Raw genomic sequence first — 21302 nt, 5'->3', positions numbered from 1 at the left:
TGTTCCTGATACAAGAGCAAAAGCAAAACCTTTGAAAATCTAACAAGAACCACCACAAAGGGTGTCACGGTTGATGGTGGGTCGGGTGAGAGAATAGAGCTGAGAGAGAAAGATGAAAAATGTTTAGGGTTTTTTATTTTAAATTTTTTACTGAAAGACAAAACAGTAGTTTCAATTTACTATGAGGGTGCCTGAAGAACACATGAGGGTGCAGGAAGAAGCAGCCCTTATATAGAGAATCTAAGCACACAAAAACCTAATTATCTGGGGCCTCTTACTTTCAAATACCCGACCCAATGAGAAAACAAGTTTTTCTCTTATTATTCTATTTTGCTTATAAATGTGTCTCAATCATAAGAAATAAATTTTCCCTAACAAATATTGTTTTTGTATATTTTCTGTTGAATACCACTTCATATTGTTGCTCTGAATCCCCAACATAACACATTTCAGCGATCTTGATTCTGCCGATTATCAATCATTAAGGGAGGTTGAAATATACAATATTTGATCCAGAGAATTAAAGTTTCAAAATGGAACACTTTATGCTTTCACTTTCACCAACAAGATATAGGAAAAATTAAGCTTTCATAACATCTCCTTTTTGCAGCAAAACTATCTAATCATAATCAAGGTGAAATGAAACATTTATCCAAATATTGCAAATAATAATGTCTCACAAACCCACATCTCTTTCCACTCGATGCCGTAAAAAGAAACCTTAGTGATCTTCGCTATAAGAGATTTGGAAAGTGAACTTAGTTTCCCCAGAAAAATTGATAAGATTTTTCAACACAACCATGATAAACCTTCATTGTGCAGATTTTCTGAAGAAATAGTTGCTGTGAAGTTCAAATTAAATTAGCTTAGTAGTCAAAGGGAAACTTCAAAATTACCATCTTAGCACGCAGTTACTGATATGAATGTGTAACATGTGCCAAACCATGTTACAAAAGGCTCCAAAAGTGTAGAAATTACATCTAACAGTTCCATCAGACAAACTTTCTAAAGATAAATAAAGTTGACCCTCATCAGTGCCAAACCAATTCTTCTCGAAATGATTCCATTCCCATCATGAATCAAACTGCATAGGACAATACACTGGCAACAATCTCCTAACCTTAACATCAACTGAGAACAATCTTCACTTCGCATAGGCTAGGTTTACTTGTCACGTCACAATGGCATTAAGTCACAATAATGCAACTCATAGCATGATACATATGTCAAACACATAGTTCAAGAAATTCTCACATCATTGATTTGTATCTAAGAGAGATCATATATGCATTAAGCCCTACAACTTACAACACGTTTATTGGAAGGAAAGAACCATACATCAACAATTTCATCGTGAAGAAAAAATAAGCCAGAACAACACAACTTCAATCATGAAAGTCAAGCCAATAAATATGCTGCAACTTCACACATAAACAATAATTCTGAAGAAGATAATGATGTACAACGAAAAGGAGAAAAGGGCGAACACATGCTGCCAGAAGAGAAGGGCTGAGGCTTCACTAACTGCATAACCCCTTAGGCTCGCAATTGCTCCCAGTAAAATAGCACTCGGTGTGGTGTACTGCAACAAAAGCACAAATCTGAACATGGCATCACCTTCAACTAGGAAATTCAGCTTATCTGACAAAGCCACAATCCCAATTCCCACCAAAGGAAGCACCAAAAGTCTTGCCACAGTAATACCAATAGTAGTTTTAAGCCCAAGTTTAGACTCATTTGGTCCTTCAGCAAGCATACCCCCCAATATAAGCATCACAGAAGGCACCATTGCCCCAGCTAAAATCTCAAAACTGTCTGTAATGAAAGATAACGGAGCATCATATCCAAAGAACACAGCTTTCAGCTGAGGCACTGTGCCAACAATAATAGCCAATAGAGAGGCAAGTACTGGGGGTTGAAGTATATGCTGAATGGGAGTTTGTTCAGCAACAATTCTGATCCTCCTTACAACTCTAGGTTCAGCTAAACATCTAATGGATTTTGGACTATTCCCACCACTTTCTTCTGTCACTTCAAGCTCAGGAACATTGGACGAGGATATACCTGAGATGCTTTTAAATACCCTAGCAATAAACGGTGTCTTAGAATGCTCAGTCTCTTTATCCTCAATGCCAGGCCACTCAGCTTCTACAAGGAGTGGTCTACTGATATCATTCAATGCTCGCACTTCCTCGATTTCAGCCCCTTCCTCAACAATCTCGTAATACTCCATAGGAGGTTCCATCATGTGATAAACAAGAGTGTATACGAGGCAAACAGAAACCCATTGAGATAAAGAAACATATGCCACCCCTCTAGTGTTGCAATGCTTCCCAAATGGATTATCTTTAGTATGGCAAACAGATCCAACCACAGCAAGGAGAAGGTTTCCAGTGTTACCAAATCCCGTCATTATAATAGTAAATCGGTTTAACTCTGGAGGTGGTTGACATATGATCACCACTAAGAACCCCAGTAAGCATCCAATCCCTGTACTCACTAGCACATTAACAGGGATAAACCACCAATCCACAAAATTTTCAAGAGTAATGCTTTGACCTAGATCAGTAAATATAAGGCATGGCAAGAACAGCGCAAACACAAGTTTACTAAGAAGTTTAAACGTAGCTCTAGGAATGAATTGCATTCTTGGGTTTGCAAGAACTAGCCCTATGACTGTTAGGCATAGCAGCTTCAACAATGGTACTATAGCAGCTGCCAGATCCGCACCAGCAGACGTCGCAGTACTTTCAGCAAACATGTTTTAGCTCAAACAACAAAACTCCCTCCTGCAACACATTCATTCACCATTAATTAGTTTCTTATTCTTGTAAAAAAATTGAACATACTATTCAATACACCCAATTCAAAAACCAAACTATTCAATCATTATCCAGACAAAACAGATTCATTTCATTTCAAGCTCATCACCCAAGAGACCAAATTAAGTAAACAATAACAATATAGAAGAAAGTATGAATTAAACAACAGAAACTGAAATAAACGATATTTGGGATCGCAGGGATACATATGAGAAAGTGACAAGACTAGAGCAGAATCTAAACAAGACTTACAGACAAATTTTGAAGACCCAATTTTCACGATCATCTCACTACAGCAAAAGATTCAAAATTTCTGAATCCTCAGCACAAAAGAGAATAACAACAAACGAATCTCTGCAAGATGATAAGATACTGCGCATGGCGTTTTCAACTCTAACTCGTGTCAGACAGTGAACCCTTTCAGTTTATCAAGCGTCCTTTGCATTCAATCATTCAACCATAGATTAAAGAATTATTTAACTAATTTAATAACATAAATTAAAAAACTTTATAGTAATATATCAAAATTGAATCCATGCATATAAAATTTCCCCTTTCTTTGTTTGCATAATCCAAATAATACCGTATAGTAATGAGTTTAATGGTTTATTTAGTACTTTTAATAAATTTAAGTATACTTCAATAAGATATAATAATCTTTAAACGTTCTCAAAAATAGTAAATAAATCATTAAAATATATCTTATTAGGATTTTTAATCAAATGTATAATTTTAAATATATCTCATTTACTTTAAATATAATAGAAGATATAAAATCCAACTATTCAAATGTTTAAACATAAATTTAGCACATTATTATTTTCCCTAAAAATATGATAAAATTTGAAGTTTAAAATGTTACACGGTGATACACTTTCATCTTTCCTAAAGCATTAAGGAACAATAAAATAGTATTGAAAGCTTCTACCACCATCATGTAACTTTCAAGCCAAATAAAATAACATTTGACCATTGCTAACTCAAAGACTAACATGACTTTCATAAGCTCAGCCTTAACAAGCAATCTCATAACCTAGAAAAGAATAAAAACTCTTCAAATACTAGGCTCTATTGCCTCTAAAAGTACATGCAAAAGCCACAAAACCAAGATTTTCACGTGCATAATGAAATCAATATTACATTTAACATTGCTTACTTCAAGTGAATTTTGTACTGGTTAGACCGAAAGGTCAAAAAGTCAAAAATGAAATTAGGAAATATTGTTCCAAAGTATAATAGATAAGTCAAAAACATTTACATTATATTTAATAATTGCAAGGTTGCAAAGTGTAAAAATTCAATTAAGTCAAAAGCCTAATAAGTGAGCATTATGAATAGGTGATCTGCTTCATAGGTAAGTAGAGTGAATTTTAACTGATTATGACTTTATCATCGGAGTCTCTTGTAAGTATTAATACAAATGTTCTTTATTTTGTAGAAACCTCGTCAGAAACCAAGTTTGCAAAAAAAACTTCTAGTTACAATTGACGATCCTATAGCTTCTTTATTATCAGCTACCAAGGCTATTGGTACAAACCCACTGGAGATTTCGTGGGATGATACTTTTTTTTGGAAGAAACACTAACTCCCCCTGTACATATACATGTCAGATGTGTTAGAATTTGCAGCTCGAAACCAGGAACTCAATATAACCATCGTTCAATTTTTTGTGAAGTAAGTATCTTTCACCTATATTTCAATTTACTTTATGTTAAATTATTATTGATTAATTTTAACTAATAACTTATAGGTATTTGTCTGGAGTTTCTATTAATAACAGAAATCAAGATGTCTATGGATTCTTGGATCCCTATTTCATTAATCCATTAGAGCGAAGAAAGCTAAAACTTAATCATATATCACCAACACTTTGATTAAAGAGGGAAAACAAATATATTTTTGCCCTTATATTAATGACTAAGTTTAATTATAAATTGTCAATTATTAGTATTTTGTGTTTTAAATGTTTACTAACTGTTTTCATGGATGATGCAGGGGTCACTAGCAGTTACTTGTGTTATCCGTAATTGATAACATTGTTGTGTGATTTTGTTCACTGCATAAGAAGTCATCCACACATCTAAAGCAAATAGTTGATGTGTAATTACATTATAAACTTACGTGCATATAATACTAAAATGTATAATGACAAGGTTTTTCTATTAATCAAGGCATGACGTGAATATAGCATACTCAAAGGTCGACCAATGTAAATTATCAAAAGTTGAAATGGTTGAACCTAAAGGTTTGTAATTTTTGTAATCCTCTTTTTATTATTTACCAAAATATCAATATTAACTTTTAATTTATATTGAATTGTAGTGTAATAAACAATTGGGAGGTTATGAGTGTAACTACTTCGTTATGCAATGGATGGTTACCATTGTAAGAGTAGGTATTTGAAAAGATTGAAAACAAGTAATAATATTTAAATTATTCTTTATAATAAAAATATATGTATCTTAACACTAATTTGATATTATTTTGTAAGGCAGTTTTTTTATGGATGAACAACCACTGCCTTTGGAAATCCTAGATTATGTCAGAAATGTTTGGACCGCATATTTCATTATTTTCTATAACTCTATGATAGTTAATGAATAGTATAGGAATTAGATAGGTAGGAATATGCATTAGTGTTTGTAATACATATATGTATTAGTGTTTGTAATAATTTATCAATATATATAATTTTCTTGTTTGAATGTGTCTAAATTTACGCATCTAGCTGGGTTTTAAATGAGCAGGTTAATTAAGAAGGGAAATGCATAAAACATAATGAATTAAAAAAAAAAAACTCTCATAATAGAGGTCAGTTTTGGATCATAATCGTTGTATATACCCCAACCATGTATAATTTTAAGCACTCTCAAGTAAGGGAATAGACGACGATTTTGTCCAAAATTGTCATTTATTTCCTTAATTATGTATTCTATAGTCATATTTGCTTTTCGTTATACATTGTGATTATTCAAAAGAACTGTCATCTAGATGTGACTTATAAACAACGGTTTGAAATCGATGTCTATTCTCCAATTGTATAGACTACGTGCTAATAAACTACAATTACAAAACCACGGTCTAATAGCTAAAAAAATCGTTGTCTAGAGACTTTTTTGCATTGGTGATTACTTCTTAAAATTTAATTGATTCCTCTATCAATACTCAAAATATCAAAATTCACGAAACCAATTATTTTATGCTTATGTATTTCTTAAATTTACTCTTTTAATTTTATTCAAAAATATGTTTCTAAATTTGTTTTATAGGATTAATTTTTTAAATTAAAAAAATAAAGAATTTATTTTTAGTTTTCTTAAAAAAAAAATCTTATGAAATGATTAGATATGCATCTATGGAAAAAGTTGTCAATGAACATTGAATTAAATTTTATTTAATGAATCCATTTTAATTAAATTAATAATGGATCCAAATAAATCAATGAATTTTTTTATCCCATCCGTTATAACTTCAAATAAAATTTATTCAACACATCCAATTAGTGGATATTTAGGTTTAAACATGTGAACTACCCGAATTTTAATTTTTGTTGTATTAATTTTGATCTTTGGGGCACTTGAATATGTTTATTAATTATTACTTTAATTAAAAAAACTATTTTGTGTTTCATTGAACTAGCTTTGTTGGCCAATTACAATTTTACAAAAGGATAAGACCCACTTAAAATGCAAATTCACACAAACAAACTATTTTCATTGTGAGTTTTAGGGTGTTTATTTTTCCACCCTATCAAAAAAATTCCTCCAGCCCATCAATTTTTTTAAGAAAATTGTTTTACCTGTTTTTATAAATGACTTCCAGATTATCTTTTTCAGGAGCTTTCCATATCATATTTTGAAATTTAATAAATAGAACTTTCCAGAAAATACTTTTCGGAATTCAATAAATGTATTTCTGGAAAATATTTCCTGAAATAATACATTTTGAAATGTATTTTTCAAAATAAGTTTTCCAGAATGTCTTCCAAAAAGAGCTTTCCAAAATAAAAGCGAATTAGACGAGATAAACAAACAAACCATCCTGTGTTTGTGTGTAGTTTAATTGAGAAGGAAGTTTGATTCAACCATTCCTTTTCCATTATGTTATAAATCTTGTTTAATGGTATTCTTGTTCTTCATTGTTCAATGATATCTAATTTGTGCTTAATTATTTCTAAAAAAACTTGTTCCCATGCTTTAAAACCCATCCATCATTGGATGTTGTACAACGTTGGTATGTTTAGAAAAGCTTGTTTACCATAAACACGTATTAAAAAAGTTTCTCATATTAGTTCCAAGCACAACTTTTCTCTCGTGTTTAGAAATTTTCATGGTATCATATAAGCTTCAATATAGTTTGCTTTGGTTGATGTAATATTATTCTTGATTTTCCCTGCTTATCTTTTATTCTTAAGTTATACTAATATTTTCCAAATTGTTCATGGACCACCACCATTCTACTCATCAACACCAAATATGAAGTTGTTTAACCAAAGTTCTCTAATGAAGAATATTAGAAACATTTGAGGTTGAAAAAAACCTAGCACAATCATCTACAACTTCCAATTTGTCAACAACTTGCATTTCACAATTTGTGTAGAAAGTCATAGTCCATGGATGATTGATTTAGATGCTTATCATATTTCTGGTAATATCTCTTTATTCATTTCTCTCCTTTCCTAAAACAGTTCATGTCATAACCCTAGCCAACGGATCTATAGTAACCTCTCAAGGAATTGGTCAAGCTTGTCTTTCTCCTTCTTTAAACTTTAAATTTGACCTCTTTGTTCCTTCATGTCACTTTAGTCTCATTTCTTTAAATCAATTAACCAAATCATTGATTGTTTAGTAACATTTGATGTCTACTCTTTTGTTATAAGGAATGTGGATCTATAGGCTTATACCACCGTGATACTAACTTACTTGTGTCTTGTGTTGCATACTCATCTACTAAACTACTACATGAACTCTTAGGTCATCCTCACGTCAAAATTAAAGATGGTTTATGAACTTAGCAGACTTCAACTTTAGAATGTGAATCATGTCAACTAGAAAAACATATTAGGTCTTGTTTTCCTGAACATTTTAAATCTCGATGTAACTCTACTTTTTCTATCCATTATGATATTTACGAGCCAAGTTATGTCTAGTCTTTTAGTTTTATATATTTTGTTATTTGATGAGTTTTCTAGATGTAATTGAATTTATCTAATGAAATATTGTTCTAAACTTTTGTTTATCTTTATGTCTTTCCTTAATGAAATCAAAAATCATTTTAGCAAGGTAATCAAAATTTTACGAAATGATAACGCCAAAAAAAATTGTCTCTTATTTCTACTCTCTTAATCACACGTGACATTTTACATCAGTCTACTTACCATCACACACCCCAACAAAATAATATACGGGAAATAAATAATAAACATTTGGGTGAAATTGTTTGTAGCTTATTACTTAGTGCAAATATGCTTGTTCATCGTTGGAGTGATGGTGTCCTAATGCTTTGTTTGGATTAGAGAGTGGATTTGAGGGAGAGGATTTGAGATGATTTGAAGGAAAAATGTGAAGAAAGTGATGTTGTTTTGATTAAGGTAAATATAGGGAAAAGTGTAGGAAAAGTTTATGAATGATGTGATGGGTATAATTAAAATTGTATTTTTTTAATTGATAAAAACATAAATTTACAAAATTAACCTTATATTTAAAAAATATTAAAAAAATAATTTAATTTGTTTACCTATAAATTATAATTATTTTTAATTAAAATATTATTTTAGTGATTGAAATATTATTTTGGGTAATATATTAGAACTATTTGATAAATAATATAAAATTTAATAAAAAATATTTAAATATTTATAATTATAAATATTTGATATTTTTTATAAATAACATTATTATTTTTATCTTTATTTTTTCATATTAAATATTATTAATAATTATAATTTATAGTACTTATTAATTATTATATATTTTTCTCATATAAATTTATTTAACATTTAATATTTTTATTTTAAATATTATTATATTATATTTAATTATGTAATTTTATTTTAAATAAAAATAAATAATAATTTAAGTTTAAAATAAAAGAATAATAGAATAAATTATAAATATTTATTACAAATATGTATCTTTCTTCGCCTTTTATTCACAAATCTGCAAGAAAAATTTCAAACACAAAAGTGATTAGTGTTCTCGAATCGCATGTTATTCTCAATATTTTTTCTTGATTTTTGTGCTTTACTTTCTCAGAGTACATTCCCCGCCTTTCTTTCGTATGAAACAAACGGATCCTAAATGTCTATTTTCACATTTAACAAAATGCCTTCTTCTTCACTTGACAATCAAGTTTCTTAATCTTCATATTTATCCCTTTTTTTTTATTGTGTATGCTTTGTTCTTTATAAACTCTCAGAGAACCATCAAATGTGTCTTCTTGGAATGACTTAAAAAAGGATATTGATGTTACTCTCCTGCCAGAAAATATTATATGTTTGTTAATGTCACTTTTTGTTAACCTCTTCTCTTGGCACTTTTACAACCTTGCCTATTACAGCATAATAACGAGTTTTTTTTATTTATCCTCTTTTCATATCTTTGTTACTAGAGGAGTACAAAGTGTGCCACATATTGCAGTAGGCTACAAACAGAACAACTGCTGGAAATAGCTTTTATACATACAGAAAGAACAAATACAATACCAGATTGCTTACTCATACCGTGACCATGAAGACGGTTCAAGCGTGGATGAAGGATTGTGGATGCATAAATAGAGCCTGTTAAAATCCTCTAAAGCATTTTACTAAAATATCAAATACTTAAGTCTCAAATCACTATATAATATAACCAAAAAAGTTACCCTAAGCAAAGATATGCTATCAGATGCAAATGTTTGTGTGCTAGATAAAATAAAAAAGGATGAGAAAATAACGTTGTCATTGTATAACTTCTAATACTTTCATTCAATCATATGATACCACTTGTTCAAAAAGCTTGACAACAAGTGTTCAAGAGGCTAAAATCTTCTGATGATGAGAAAATATGATTCAGTGATAGGTTACAGATCAATATTAAAGAAGAAACCCAATCCCTTGAGAGATGGCTTAAAGTGCATTACTATGTCACTGAATTTTAAAAATTACATTTGATCATCCTACAAAATGAATATGTACTTCCCTTCAATGGAAAACAATTATAACGAGCCTCATAAGGACATTTTCCCTATTGAACAACTTTTAGTATTACCAATAGCGAGTTTTGGACAATCAATTAAGTTTAGGACCTTACAAGATGAATGAATTTTTAAACACGCCTAGTATTAGTTTTGAATTATCAGTATCTTTATTTCATCTTATAAGTCACAAAGTTGTTAGTAGAGATTCAAAATTATTCTCAATCACACCAAGAATCATTGCAAATGGAAAAGAAAATCCCTACAAAAGTCATCTATATTAAATTGGACTAAAGCGTAACACATTCACCTCTCCATGAAGGGGATTATACTTTTCTCAAATTGAAGTCTTCAAATAAAAAGAAAAAGATCATCATGAAACCAGCCTATATGTGTGGATGTGTTAAACTATAGGAAAGCGAGAGACATTGAGTTGAAAATGTGTTTATGAGACAACACCAATTTATTTATAGTGAGCAATTGGAACAATACAATAAATAGATAGAAGAGATTTGATATCCTCTAATAATAAAGTATGATACCAGAATAAATAAAAATGTTCCTAATAATGCGTATATAACCTAGATATTCTTGATTATAAAATTTACACCTTATTTCTATAATTACAACAGAATGGATATAGTAGAAAGCAAATAAGGTGGTGGGGGCAGGGAGGATAGAGATTATATAGAAGAATCAAGGAGCTTATCTTTGTTTGGGTACAACCAACCAGAGTTCAAAAATTATGAAATTCCTAAACAAAGAAAACAAAATAATATTAAGAAATTGTTCACTCACTATATTTAATCAAGAATATCTAGATTTACACACACACACACACACACACACACACACACACATATATATATATATATATGTGTGTGTGTGTGTCTATATTATAGCAGGGTTATCAATATCATCAATATCGGATAACGGGAAAATATAGGAGATCCAAAACCCTATATGAAAATATATCAGAAGCCATAACAGGCTATTGCGGAAGCTTCTGCAAATAAAAATAAATCCATATAGATAATATAAAAAAAATACAATATATAAAAGGAGTTGCTAATTTAATACTTAATAATGAAGGAGCTACTAGTTCATTGTGGGTAGGGTGGACTTGCAATCTGCAGCAACAATCGAAATAACAACAACAGCAACAGAAACAGCGGCAAGAACAAAAATAGCAGCAAGACTGCACAACTGTGAAGAAGATAGTTGGTTCGAGGCAGGTAGTGTGGCCTAGGTCAATATTCTGTCATAATGTTTGGTTTGGGTCGGGTTGTATGGCCCAACTCCTTTTTTTAAAAGAAAAAACACTTGGGCTTACGCTCTCTGCAAAGTAAGAAAAGAAAGAAGATTCAGGTTTTTCACTAACTTAGGTAGGGTCGAGTCACGTGGACCCAAGGCTTCAATCTCCTTCATTTCGCACGGGCGCCACTGCTACTCCCTCTTTTCACACAGGCACCGCAATAACACTGCTCAGCCTATCACTTCCAATCCTACAGTATCTTGGACCAACACCGGATCCAGTGTGCCTTGTCAAGTGATGCACAACCCTAGTGGTCACTGAGTATACTCTACCTTCCAATGACAGAAACAATCCTGTGCCTTCTCTTTCAGTCTCATTGACTCTTTTACTTCATGTTTCAACCCTCATTTCAGATTTTCCAACCTTATCTTGGTGGTATGTTGGTGTCCAGGCCCCTTCTATTCTCCTACTGAACATCCTCTTTTGTTCTCCATATATCATTGCGTTTGGAGAGGTGTTTTCCTTCTTTGGAACTCCCACAATAACATCAGAAAAATTCAAGGGAAAAAATTACATATCTTGGTCTACATCTATTGAACTTAGATCCCTTGGCCAAAGATTTATTATCACCTTGAAAATGGTAGCAAAGAAATTTCATCAGTGAATTCATCAAAGAATATTAAGTAGTGGAAGAAGCTAGACTTTCAACTTTGTACTTTGCTTTAGCAATCCATGGAACCCAAATACTAGAGACTCTGGTGACTTTTAAATGTGCAATTCCTTTTGGTGAAAGGTTAGAAGTATCTTTGCAAAGGCATTCGTTCTATCCAAAATCCTCATCCCATTAACAATCTTTTGAGTTATCATTGGTTGTTCCCTTCTTAAGTCTCTTTTGTTTCCTCTTTGACTTTGCGTATTGTGATACTAATTGGATAAGTACTCCTACAGACAAATGTTCCACTAATGGGTATTGTGTACCTATTGGAGGCAATATTATTTTCTATAAGGGCAAGAAACAAAATGTAGTTGTTTGATTTAGTGTTGAAGCTAAATATAAGACAATCGTTTTGATCTAGTTGTTTGATCTAGTGTTTAATCACATGTGAACTTGTGTGGATCAAACAACTTCTCCAAAAATTGAAACTTTGTGAGATTCAACAAACGAAGTTGTATTGTGACAATCAAGTAGCAGTTCACATTGCATCTAATGTCGTATTTCATGAAAGAACCAGATACATACAAATAGATTATCATTTTGTTAGAGAAAAGTTGCTGAACAAAAGAAATTAGCACTGAATTTACTGGGGCTCCAATGATCAAGTTGTAGATGTTCTAACCGAATCAATGATGGGCCCTATACAATCTATATACTCCAGCTTGAGGGGAAGTGTTAGAAAAAGTTAATTATTGTCTTCTAGAATATCTTTTAAAGCTTTTTTTGCTATACCTGTCAATACTACAGGGTCCCCCAAGGTTTAGGTTTTCTTATCAGCCTTTGCTTTTCAGATTGCATATTTTCTATATTAATAATAGATCAGTTGAGAATAATCACCTCAACCTTCATTTTTCTCCAAAACTCCTTATTCTCAACTATAACATAATAAATTAGCAAGCAATTTAAATCAAAACACTCCAAAGTAACTCCAGTTTCCATTTTAAATGAAATCATAACTTCAGAGCTGCGTTAAAATTTAATGCAGTGTTTGGTTATTGAACTCTCTGGGCTATAATTATCGAATACAACATCATCTCAATATCCCATACTATTTCAGTATTTTGTCGACTGTATTACTTTTTTTAATTTATGTATTTCTAGTCTGAATAACTGAATAATGTCAAACTAGAAGCATTGTGAAGGACATTAATTACAGAATAAGAGATGCAGAGAATTTAAATGAAGAATGTAACTGATAAAAAATAATTTATTGACAGAGGCAAGAGACTTCTGAATAGCTAAGATACAATACAGTGATGAAAAAATTGTTGAGCATTCAAATGCAGTATGGAACTAGAAAAGGTCTATCTTTTATTTTCCTTTCATTGTACAAATTGTGATGGAATACAAAAGGTGTATCACTAGGCTTAAAAAGATAATTAAGACTTTAATGCAAAGAATATGCACTATCACGTCAAAATGTTCCTTTTACCCACAATAGACTAAGAAAAATGAATAAAAATTTGTGTAAGATATGTCATAAAATTGTTTGAAATATCTTGAGAAGAATTGAGCTTTATATGTATACCTCTAGCCTTGCAAGCATAACGTTACAGATCTTTGAACCTTAACTGATAAATTCCCCACTCTTCCAAGTATTACCTAGTCTGAGGATATATCATGTCAAAACATGTAAACAGTTGAAGTCTGCTGCCCATCTTAATAATCGGGAACACCATAAGCATCTTCAACCTGTAACAAATTAGATAATGGATGAGGGTCAAGGGAATATAATAGTTATATAAGGCATTATGTATCTAAGAAGAGATAGGGATTCTTACCATGACAGTCGAAAAATATATATTATTCAGTCCACAGAATGTAAACCTCAAAGGGTAAAACTCATTCAAATGTAGGGATGTCTTTTACTCATTAGCCATGTGGGAATGACAAACTGAGCATAACAAATAATCATTACTTCATCCTTACATAACAAATTCATTCACAGCCTCCAATAACATTCTCAAGACGCCAAACTGCATGCAATTCATAGTCTTTGTTTAGATGCTTCAACAGAGCACTATGTGTGCATGAATCAGGCTGAATTTCTCTATCTAGCATATCCTTATACAATCTCAAAGCTTCCTGCCAATGGCCTAAGTTACAGTTCTCATTTATTAAAATGGTGTAAGTATACTTATTTGGAGAAATGCCCTTTGCTTGCATTTCTACAAAAAAATGGTATGCCTGGTCCATCTTTCTCACCTTGCAAAGGCCATTGATTAAAGCATTGTAGGTGATCACATTTGGATAGACACCCTTCTCTAGCATCTCAATGAAGTGCAAAATAGCTACTTCCAGCCTTCCCCTAACTGCATATGAATGAATTAGAACTGTGTAAGTGACAACTGATGGAAATATCCCTTTGCTCAACATCTCATAGAACACCACTCTAGCCTTCCTAAGATCCCCAGCCATCAAGTGAGCGTGGATGATGCTAGTATAGGTTACATGATCTGGAACGATTCCATTGTAGAGCATTTTCTGCATAAGTTTACTTGCTTCTTTCAAATTTCCCAACTTGTGGAGCCCATCAATAAAGACATTATAAGTAATCAAATCAGGAGGAAAGCCTTTGGATAGCATTTCTTCCTGCATACCAAAAGCCTTAGATGGGTCACCAAGCTTTAGCTCACCTACTATTCGAGTTATGTATGCAAAACGATCTGGCTGCACTCCTCTATGCAGCATCTCATCAAATAATTCCTTAGCCATTGGCAAGTTCCCCATCTTGCAAAATCCTCTAACAAGAATTGTATAAGTAAATACATCAGGATTAGGCCCATGTTTGATCATTTCATCTTTTATCCGCCTGGCAACATCCAAGTCCCCAAATCTGCAAAGACCATCAATAAGCGTATTATAGGTCACGACACTGGGAACTAGACTTCTGTATCTTAACTCGACAAATAAGAGAAAAGCCTCCCCTAAATTTCCCAACCTGCTGTAACCGTAAATTAGAGTGTTGAATGAAATCAAGTCCGGCATCAGATTCTTATTTACCATTACATCTAACAACTGCCTAGCATCACTCACTCTTCCCCACTTACAAAGCCCATACATGATTGTATTGAATGTTGCCACTGTAGGCACAGCTCCTCTACTCAACATTTCCTCTCCAAGACTCGAGGCTTTATCAAGCAGCCTTTTCTCACAGTAGCCACGAATCAAGGGGTCATAAGTGTAAGCCGAAACCTTGAGTCCCAATCTCAGCATCTCCTCTATCAGTTCCTCAGCCTGCTCCAACTCCCCCTCGTGAGATAAACCATTGACCAAAATATTATAACTCAATTCGTTGGCCGAACACCCCATCCTCTGCATCTGAAGCAAAAGCTGCCGAGCTTGCTGAACCTGCCCTTGCTTGCAAAAGTAATCCAACATTGTATTATACGTAACAGTTGTAGGCCTCATTCCACACTCCACCATCACATTATAAACCTCCCTTGCCACGTTGGTATCCTTAAGCAATCTCAGAACCCTATTGCAATTCTTCACATCGGGCAACAACCCCTTACCAACCATCTTATAAAACACCAACCAGCACATCCCAACCATCGACTTTTTCGCGTAAATCCAAAGCAACAAATCCAGAAGCTTAACACATACCTCGGAAGACGAAACCCCGCCGTCAGCCAATACATCCACCAGACCGCCGCCCATTCTAACGACCTCCTTCTCCATGATGCAATAAGCAGACCGCATCAAGCCGTTCCGCGCCAGAATGTCCAGAATAACGGCATACGCCAATTCAGATCGCTTGAACCCGGTTTGACGCTCGGCCCATCGAAAGAACCGGAGAGCCGCCACGGGCCGGTCTCTAACCGTGTTAAGAACCCGGACCAGCAACTCCGGTTCAGCAACCGCGGCACGGAAAAGCACCACCGAGCGGTTGTTGTTCACAACGGCGTCGTATGTGCAGAAGGAAAAGGAAGACGGCAAGGGCAAGAGGAAGCGCAGTTTGAGGGTTAAGAAGGGTTTTGAGGCTCTAAAATGGAGGCTCATTGAGTAGAGTTGTGGCGGCTATGGCGGCGATGCCATCAACACTTCCAATCGCGCCTCCGCGTGGAACGACCCGCGCCACCTTCTTTTCAACCCCAGCAGCGTGCATTAACCCTTTTCTCTAACCCTTCTCATTTAATTTCCTGTGATTCCTCGCCAACATAATCACTAACTTTTCACTACACAACATCACATACAAACTTTTTTTTTAATAACACAAGAAAATAAAAATTCACACAAATTACACAACCCTACTTTCATTATTTATAATCAATCAATATATAATTTTACTATTTTAAACTATATCTATAACTTAGAAAAATATATAATAAATAGATCTTGTTTTATTTACATATTCTTTATTTTATTTTCTTTAATTAAAATTATTATATATTATTTATACTTATATCTATACCTATATATAGGGAATTTCCCTACTCTTATTTTTTTTCCTATTTTATCCTTATATTAATATTTAATTTTATTATTGTATTCTCATCATTGTGTCATTTCTTATTCTCCTGTTAACTGCTCTTAATTTTTTTTTCATTTTATCTTTACTTAATAATTTATTGTATTAATTTATTTTGGTTATTTGGACATTTTATAATTTCAAAAATTAATAAAATAATTTTAAAATTTATTTTATTTGTTATTATTTAACTGGAGAGTGTGTTTTACATGTTATACTAATATTTTGTTTGTTTTTTATTTGTTAATTGTAGAAAGTTAATATTCATAGCAAAATAGAGGAATCAGAGAAGGATTGTCGTCCTCACTCTCCCAATCGTAAGGTTCTAACACGAAGGAACATTAGATTTGGATGCGAAAGATGGGAACAATTTAAACGAGTCTCTATACAGGTCCAAGAGTCCAAGGTGAAGAGAAGAGAAGCAGATTTCATTGCATTTTCTTCTTTTGTATATAATATTTTTCAAACAATTGAGGATTAATTTTTGGTTTATTATTTAATGGTGTCATATGTATTGTAATGATTGTCATATATTATTGGTTGTTTATAGACCTAATGAAAAATATTGGTTTAATTCCTATGATTGATAAAATATTAAAAATTATTAAAAAAAATATGAAACTCAAATCCTATTTAATTATTTTTTCGGTTGAGTTTGTAGTTTTAAATAAATTTTAACTATTACCAAATACATATATTTTTACCCATAATTAATAAAATATTAAAAATTATAAAAAAAATATGAAACTCAAATTCTATTTAATTATTTTCTATCTTGAGAGACGGTTTTGAATTCAAATAGTAATTTTGAATTTTAAATTTTGAAAATTCATTCATTCTGTTTACCATATGTAACTTTTAATTACCGCTCTCCACTATTTTATTAACCTACTCTTTAATTGTATGCTCTTTAACTTCTCATTTTAATGTTATTAAGAGAAATTGTTTTTGAAGAATAAAAAAATACTAAAGAAAGAGAAATAAAAAATGCGGATACACACTACTCTTTAACTGTATACTCTTAACTTCTCATTTTAATGTTATTAAGAGAAATTATTTTTGAAAAATAAAAAAAAATACTAAAAAAATAGAAGAAAAAAAATACAGATACACCGGCACTGCGTGCACGTGTTCCCGCTAGTATAACAATAAAGAAAATAAAGGCAATAAAACTACTTATCCATCTTATAGTATTACTTTACACTACAATTAAAAAAAAAATCTTCTCTTTTTATTGCAAATATAGAATCTATATTATTTCTTTTATAACAAAATGAAGACATATTCTATATTCCTATTTTCTTATTTATATTTTAAAATTTTAATATTTTGAATATAACACTGTTATCTTCTAAGCATATAAAATGAATTTATATGCACATTTCAAGTTTATATTTTTTTCCTTAATTAGGTTTTTTAACCTTGAAGTTTATATTTTGTAGGGATGGCAAAGCGGGTCGCCTTGTCCCGCATAGGCTTGTTCTGCACTTGGGCCATAAAATGTGGGTTGGGTTGGTCCGCCCCATCAAATGAAGTAAGCTAGATTATTTATCCTCCGCATAAGGGTTCGCCCGCGAGTTTGTAGGGCAACCCGCATTTAGTTTTTTTTTAAAAAAAAAAATCAATGAAAATGTTTTTTACCTTTTACTCTTGAAAAATTGTCAAATTGAACTTATATATTTGTTACTATTAAACATCAATATTTTTTTCTTCCATTTCAAACATAGTCAAACATCAATAATTTAATTAAGATAAAAATCAAATATCAATATTCTTCCATTTCAAAAACATTAAAAATAGCTAATTCAAAAACATTAAATATAAACACCACTACAATTAACATAGTTATTCAAAAACCTTAATATTATTTTTCAGTCCAAGTTATCACTGTCAAGCCCAACCCAAGTCAACACACAAATTATTTTTTTTTGTGGGCTAGTGGGCCAGCCCGCCCTGCCCCGCTGTTGGCCCGTGCGGACTGTAGGTTATGCAGGACAGACTGAAGCAGGTCAGTGGGTTGAAAAATTGAGTTTGTCCCGCATTTTTTACTACCGGGTCACGGACCGACCCGCATAGCCCACGCCGCTTTGTCACCCCTATTATTTTGATACGTAGAAAACATGAAACAAAAATAGTAAAAATGACTATTTATCCACTTAAAATGATCGCAATACTTCTTACTATAATTTACATTTGTTTTTTTTATGTAGATTTGCTATTTATCTATAAAAAAATCTTGAGCATAGTTTGATTCTCGATCAAACATTATTGATTCGATGATCATTTGATCTTAAAGAGTATTGTTTGATTTTTTTATATCAATTAACAACTTATAACAAGTATTATTGTAAATAGTTATGTATAAAAAAAACTTTATTTCAAAAGAATAAGTCTCATTAAAACATTAACCAAAAAAACTCTATTGGAGATAAATAATTGATCTAAGAAAAAAAAGTACTTTATGTAAGCTCAACGCGAATCATAGTGTCTACCCCGTATATCAACCAGAAAGGTGTTTCTCCTGTAGATGTTTGGGGAGTGCATTGATATCCAACAATATGTTGTGTATCTCTTCGTCTCAAAGACCTATGGCTTCCCCAAGTTTCTTTTTGAATTATGGGCTTTACATGTAGGAGTATGGTAAGCTTTTAGCATATGAAGTCAGGATCAATCTCTAGCATGTCCGTCGAACTCCATGCGAAGAGGTCAAAGTTATTAAACAATATCGTTTCAATATGCTTCCGAAAAGATTGTCCAATTAATGTACCAACCTTCATACATTGGCCAGTCGGTTTTCAAGCTACACTTTTATCAAGATGGTTGATTCTCCACAAACTCGGTCCTAGGATCGAGATCGACCTCCTCCTCATCCTTTTGTGGGAACTCAGTGTTGCACACTTGCTCGATACAATTGTTGGTATCCCCATGGGGCCAGTCATTTGTCTCGTTATACTCATCGAGGTGGGTTACGTCCTTGTTCGTCGTTGTTGTAGTCAAGGTTTTTATAAAATAAGGGTTGACCTTGAGACTCTAGGCATATAGCTCCCTTACCGTCTTTGGATACACCTTCATGTGATGATTTTTTTCCAAGAAAGAAGAAGGGATATCCAGCTTTTGGAAAACAAACCAATATAAGACATTAGTCAAGCTTCCGTGATCAATGAGCACCTTCCTCACTCGCTATTTGGCTATTGTGGTCGTCGCCATAACCAGTTCATCCTATTTTGGGTCATGAATGGAGAAGTACTCATCCATGAAAGTGATGAAATGTAAAAATTGAGGTAATAGATTCCACTCAAAACATCATAAAAAAAACATAAAACAAAAAGCTAAACTAAACTAAAATGACTTGTATAGCCAACTCACTCTCACACACACTTCCTCGTACTTTGTTTGTATATTTATAGAGTTTCTACTTTTGAATGGTTTTCAGACTTAACTTTTAACAATCCTTAACTCCCAGTTACATTCCTAACTAACTTCAATATTTTTTCTTTCTCAAACATGGTTGACCATCTATCATAAACCTTTGCTTTTTGTTGACCTTCTATTGAAGGTTGCCTACAGGTTCTATTTAGTTAAGCTTATGGTCTCCAAGTTTTTCCTCTTTAGAATATTCATTCATGTTTCATTTGTCATTTTCAAGTACATGTCATCTTTATAAAAGGGTTAAAACATTACTTTAGACTAATCAAACAAAATATAACTACAATAAGTCATTTTTGTAAAAACTCTATATTTTTTTATGAAATGTAAATCTAACCTAAAAACATAAAATAAAATAAAGAACTCAAGGAAATGCAATTAGTCTATAAAAATACTAAAAATCATAAAGTTATCATTGAGCTTACTATGATAGGTTTGCACTCAACAAACCGAGTTAGGAATCTTGCACAAAAAGTGTCAAAGGAGTCTATCCAGTTCTAAGACAAAGACTAGTACAATTCCAATGCAACCCCTAACAATGTAGTGAGTAAACACTTGTAGTGTACAACCATGTTGTTCGAAAAAAGGTCAACCTATGTCATATAGGCTTTAATATGTGCCTTAGGATCCAACTTGTCATTGTACTTCTCCAAACTTTATCATTTCCATTTTACAACATGTCCTTGTACCAACGAAATTATAGAAAATGTACAAGATCACATGGATAGTGATACAACACGAAATAAAAGAAAAGATACAAAAATAATCTTAATGTAAATTTCTCAAATTAAGATTTTTAATCAAATAATAAAACAATAAGGTTATAAGATTTTTTTTTTATTAGAGTCTCTCTTAACTTAATTGACAATGTGTTTTAAAAAATAATGATTTTAATTTCGTATCATTTGGTTATGAGAGAGATATAAAATTTGTAATAAACTATTTTTAATCGATTAAAATATAATAAAACAAGGGATTTATATGTTAAAACGATAACTTACTATTTAATTATTGTTTTAATAAAGTAAGTAACCATTTTAATAAATTAAATATTTATTTTAATGAATTAAACTTGCTTTCCTAACAAATATACGAATATTTTAACATATTAAAATACATTTTAGTTTATTAAAACATAACTAAAAACAACAAACAAATCCAAAACTCTTTCAAAAGTTTTCCAACTTTAACAAATGTTCAGACCAAGGTAAATTAATTACTTACAATATGATTGAAACTACAAATTACAAATCAACCTTAAGAGCAAACACGAGTAACATTTTATTTACTTTCATCATTATTAACATCTTATCCTAGTCAAAAATAGTTTTCCAATTAATGTAAATTAAAATGTAAATAATTAGTTATTAACAAACATTAATCAAGATTTTCGAACTAATTTTTAACATATAAGAGATATATTTTTATCCATACCAATAA

At 31.9% G+C, this 21302-nt stretch overlaps 2 protein-coding genes across 4 annotated transcripts; both read right to left on the bottom strand.

Annotated features, from left to right (window-relative positions):
- Positions 1–1262: 1262 nt before the first annotated feature.
- LOC137806264 (Auxin efflux carrier family protein) lies at positions 1263–3303 on the bottom strand. Its single transcript, XM_068606274.2, has 2 exons — positions 3075–3303; positions 1263–2789 (listed from the first exon to the last, which is right to left on the bottom strand). The coding sequence occupies exon 2, from the start codon at positions 2759–2761 to the stop codon at positions 1424–1426; it is 1338 nt and encodes a 445-aa protein (XP_068462375.1). The 5' UTR covers positions 2762–2789; positions 3075–3303; the 3' UTR covers positions 1263–1423.
- A 7705-nt stretch (positions 3304–11008) lies between these two features.
- LOC137806263 (Pentatricopeptide repeat (PPR) superfamily protein) lies at positions 11009–16200 on the bottom strand. Of its 3 annotated transcripts, none has more exons than XM_068606271.2 (3): positions 13747–16115; positions 13494–13657; positions 11009–11880 (listed from the first exon to the last, which is right to left on the bottom strand). In XM_068606271.2, the coding sequence occupies exon 1, from the start codon at positions 15965–15967 to the stop codon at positions 13904–13906; it is 2064 nt and encodes a 687-aa protein (XP_068462372.2). In that variant the 5' UTR covers positions 15968–16115; the 3' UTR covers positions 11009–11880; positions 13494–13657; positions 13747–13903. The 3 variants fall into 3 exon arrangements, with proteins under 3 accessions (XP_068462372.2, XP_068462374.2, XP_090156666.1); XM_068606273.2 differs by lacking the exon at positions 11009–11880 and having other exon boundaries at positions 13159–13657; positions 13747–14801; positions 14907–16200; XM_090300540.1 differs by lacking the exon at positions 11009–11880 and having other exon boundaries at positions 13159–13657; positions 13747–16152.
- Positions 16201–21302: the final 5102 nt, after the last annotated feature.

The sequence above is a fragment of the Phaseolus vulgaris genome, chromosome 3 (genome assembly GCF_051622355.1).
Source record: "Phaseolus vulgaris cultivar YP4 chromosome 3, ASM5162235v1, whole genome shotgun sequence".
NCBI classification, from domain to species: domain Eukaryota; kingdom Viridiplantae; phylum Streptophyta; class Magnoliopsida; order Fabales; family Fabaceae; genus Phaseolus; species Phaseolus vulgaris.
This window is presented reverse-complemented; position numbering and strand designations above follow the sequence as displayed.